We start from the raw sequence: 4,756 nt of genomic DNA on the forward strand, positions 1-4,756 counted from the left end.
TATCTGAAGACTGCAGGTCATCTAATTTCACTCCTTGAGTTTAATTTCTTACTTCGGTGTGTCCTGGGGTATGGATAAGTTTAAATTCAGTTCCAATATTCCATGGGCCATTTCCAATAAATTTCCACTCGACGTCAGCAGTAACATCCACTACCTGTATCAGAGAGCAAATTGAAATTTGAAGATTCTTTTGATTTATAACAAAATTTTGAATTGCTTCCAAAACTTCTTGGTTTCAGAAGTGTTAACCGTTCTGCAAGTCAATGTGGTTGTAGCCTTATAGGTGATGACCAAACCAGAAGATTGGGTGTTTTGCTCCGAACTGGAATCAGTTCAACATCTTCTTTTCGTTTGTGTTATTGCATCTAGCACCTGGAATTTAGTAGCTGAATTGTTTTACATCCATATATAGGTTCTAAGTATGAATCTGTAGCTAGATTCTGGGTCTCAAACAAAAAGAATTTGCTAGGAAGATGCCTGTTGCCTGAAATTCCAACAGGCACAGATCGCTGGGAAGACACCTGTTGTCTTGACATTCGAATCGATTCCAACCCCTGTTGGAGTTTCAGTTGCTGAATCCTGTTTTTCATTTGGTGGTTACATATTAATGGAACCAGGGATGCCCCCCTTCTTGAACTAAATAAAATTGCATGCTTGTAATTTTCCAATATGGCTGAGTGATGAGCACTCATAGATTGATGGAATTTACAGAACTTGGATAAGATAATGCCGTCCTATCTTAAGGATTGTTCAAATAGTGGTGCGAAAACAAGCTGAGAGCTCTAAGCAGCGTGACTCAAAAATCCTGTTTCGCTGCTGTTCGCTTTTATTTCCCTATGAAACCTTTTACAAAACATTTTACCAGCAGATTACAAGAAATCTGTCTTCTGAATAGCAAGGAACAGTCTACAAGACAGATCAAGGGACAAGAGCGAAAATTACGGACAGACATGACCGGAAATTGAAAACCAGAAGACGGTACGATGTCAAATTAGAAGACGATACTGGACTGAAAATAACGAACAGAGACACAATCTCAGTGCTAGCATTTCTTCACACCAAGCATTACATGAGAACAATCCCAAGCACTCCCAAATCCACGACCTACAGAAATCTACATCTCCTACCCTCCGAAGCCGTAGAGGGTGCGTCCCTGGCGCTTGAGCGCGTAGACGACGTCCATGGCGGTGACGGTCTTGCGTCGCGCGTGCTCGGTGTAGGTGACGGCGTCGCGGATGACGTTCTCGAGGAAGATCTTGAGCACGCCGCGGGTCTCCTCGTAGATGAGCCCGGAGATGCGCTTCACGCCGCCGCGGCGCGCCAGGCGGCGGATGGCCGGCTTGGTGATGCCCTGGATGTTGTCGCGCAGCACCTTCCGGTGGCGCTTGGCGCCGCCCTTGCCCAGCCCCTTGCCGCCCTTGCCTCTGCCGGACATCTCCGCCTGCTTGCTCTGCTCCGTCGAAGTGGGAGAGAACGGATTTGGGGATTTGCTTTCGCTGGATGGGATTTTGGGGTGCTGGAGGTTGGTGGAGGGCGTATTTATAGCGTTGGGAGGCGTTGGAGGGACGGCGTGGGAGGCGTTGGATTCGGGAGGGATCCGCGTGTGGGGTGCGAGAGATGTTGTGGACCGTTGGATGTGGCAGGGTTGGCTGCTATTGGTGGACTGGTGGGAGCGCGGATCGGCGGAGTTAGGATTTGGGGGACGGAATGCGCGGGAATGGGAAATTGGTTTGCGCGGTTTCCTGTGGGAGATGGAACTTTTGTGCTTGGGCTGTGGAGAGAGCCGGGAAAGGGTTTGGAACAAATTCTATAGCGTCCCGGCAACATGAGGAACTCTGCTTCTGGGCCGGGCTTATTACGGTATTTTTTCCTTTTTATTTGAACAAACTATTTGATGTATAAAGATGACTTTGATGAATATGTATGTATATTTACGTTTTACATATATGAACATTTATTTCAGATAAATAAAAAAAATTATTCTATATATAAATATTTATTTAGAAATAAATTTCTTCCTCCAGCATTAAATAATTGCCACATATTCAATGAATCTAGATATATTTTAGCATATATTTTGTCTAAATGTGTGAGAACTATTTAAAATGGGATGGAGTAATAATATTTTCTTATGTACACGTGAACATTTAGGAAAATATAAAAATATTTAAACATGTGATCTATATAGTTTTTACTGTAATGCTTTTTAAAATAAAATAAACAAAAAAATAAAATATGTATACTCCCTCCGCTCCATAATTCTTGTCGCAGATTTGGATTTAGCTATTCACAAAATATAGCTAGATACACCCAAAATTGTGACAAAAATTATGGAATAGAGAGAATATGAATTAACATGATATGGTGCTAATGTGTGGCACTAAATGTGGCCCATGGATGCCAAAGCTTGAGGAGTCAATACGATCCTCCACCATAACCTTCGGTTTAGAGGCATCGAATTCTCTTCCTCTATTAGCTAGCGAGCATCTTAAACTTCGGTGTAATTCAAACTTCTCTTCGTTGAGCCAGTTTATAGGCATTGAACGCTCATCCCCTATCTCCTTCACCTAATTATACCCACCCCTCCTCACCATATGACGTGTGGTCTCCAAGGCAATGCCCACGGTTGATGGACTTGGGTTTAAGAGAAGAAGGTGCGTACTGTGCGTGGAGGCAACAACTTCCTTGTGACGGTAAAGCACACATCCGTTGAGAACCCCAAGAGGAAGGTATGATGAGCACAGCAGCAAGTTTTCCCTCAGAAAAAAAACCAAGGTTTATCGAACCAGTAGAAGATGAAGGCCACGTGAAGGTTGTTGGTGAAGGAGTGTAGTGCGGCGCAACACCAGTGATTCCGGCGCCAACGGAGAACCTGCACAACACAATCAAAATACTTTGCCCCAACTTAACAGTGAGGTTGTCAATCTCACCGGCTTGCTGAAAACAAAGGATTAAACGTATGGTGTGGAGAATGATGTTTGTTTGCGAAGAACAACAGAGAACAAAGATTACAGTAGATTGTATTTCAGATGTAAAAGAAATGGACCGGGTCCACAGTTCACTAGTGGTGTCTCTCCAATAAGATAAATAGCATGCTGGGTGAATAAATTATAGGTGGGCAATTGACAAATAAAGATTCATATACATATCATGATGATCACTATGAGATTTAATCAGGGCATTACGACAAAGAACATAGACCGCCATCCAGCATGCATCTATGCCTAAAAAGTCCACCTTCAGGTTAGCATCCGCACCCCTTCCGGTATTAAGTTGCAAACAACGGACAATTGCATTAAGTATGGTGCGTAATGTAATCAACACAAATATCCTTAGACAAAGCATTGATGTTTTATCCCTAGTGGCAACAACACATCCACAACCTTAAAACTTTCATCACATCGTCCCAGATTCAATGGAGGCATGAACCCACTATCGAGCATAAATACTCCCTCTTGGAGTTACAAGTATCAACTTGGCCAGAGCCTCTACTAGCAACGGAGAGCATGAAATAACATAAATAACACATATATGATAGATCAACAATCAACTTGACATAGTATTCAATATTCATCGGATCCAACCAAACACAACATGTAGCATTACAAATAGATGATCTTGATCATGATAGGCAGCTCACAAGATCTAAACATGATAGCACAAGAGGAGAAGACAACCATCTAGCTACTGCTATGGACCCACAGTCCAAGGATGAACTACTCACGCATCATTCCGGAGGCGGGCATGGTGATGTAGAGCCCTCCGGTGATAATTCCCCTCTCCGGCAGGGTGCCGGAGGCGATCTCCTGAATCCTCCGAGATGGGATTGGCGGCGGCGGCGTCTCTGAAACTTTTTCCGTATCGTGGCTCTCGGTACTAGGGTTTTCGCGACGAAGGGATTAAGTAGGCGAAGGGGCAGCGCAGGGGGGCACCCAAGGGGCCCACCCCATAGGGCGGCGCGGCCAGAGGTGGGGCCGCGCCCCCCTAGGGTGTGGCCGCCTCGTGGCCCTTCTCCATTTCCTATTCGGTGCTCTGGAACCTTCCGTGGAAAATAAGACCGTGGGCTTTTGTTTCGTCCAATTCCAAGAATATTTCCTGTGTAGGATTTCTGAAACCAAAAACAGCGAGAAACGAGAGCCGACGCTTTGGCATCTTGTTAATAGGTTAGTGCTTGGAAAATGCATAAAAACATTATAAAGTATGACTAAAACATGTTGGTATTGTCATAAAACTAGCATGGAACATAAGAAATTATAGATACGTTGGAGACGTATCAAGCATCCCCAAGCTTAGTTCCTACTCGCCCTCGATTAGGTAAACGATAAAAACAATAATTTCTAAAGTGACATGCTACCAACACAATCTTGATCAACATTATTGTAAAGCATATGAGATGAATGGAGTGATTCGAAGCAATGGTTTGCTAACAAAAAGATAATGACGATACAACTGAATCATATAGCAAAAACTTTTCATGAATAGTACTTTCAAGACAAGCATCAAAAAGACTTTCATAAGAGCTAACTCTTAAAGCAATAGATTCAAAGTAAGAGGTTTCGAAGCAACACAAAGGATGATTAAGTTTCAGCAATTGCTTTCAACTTGTAACATGTATATCTCATGGATAATTGTCAACATAAAGTAATATAACAAGTGCAATAAGTAAACATGTAAGAATCAATGCACACGAGTTGACACAAGTGTTTGCTTCTAAGATAGAAAGAAGTAGGTAAACTGACTCAACATAAAGTAAAAG

The 4,756-nt window shown here is 43.1% G+C and overlaps 1 protein-coding gene across 1 annotated transcript; it reads right to left on the minus strand.

Moving 5' to 3' along the window:
• Positions 1–1,123: 1,123 nt before the first annotated feature.
• On the minus strand, positions 1,124–1,435 carry LOC124651730 (histone H4). The gene has a single exon (XM_047190769.1). The coding sequence runs from the start codon at positions 1,433–1,435 to the stop codon at positions 1,124–1,126; it is 312 nt and encodes a 103-aa protein (XP_047046725.1).
• Positions 1,436–4,756: the final 3,321 nt, after the last annotated feature.

This window comes from Lolium rigidum, chromosome 5, assembly GCF_022539505.1.
Source record: "Lolium rigidum isolate FL_2022 chromosome 5, APGP_CSIRO_Lrig_0.1, whole genome shotgun sequence".
NCBI classification, from domain to species: Eukaryota; Viridiplantae; Streptophyta; class Magnoliopsida; order Poales; family Poaceae; genus Lolium; species Lolium rigidum.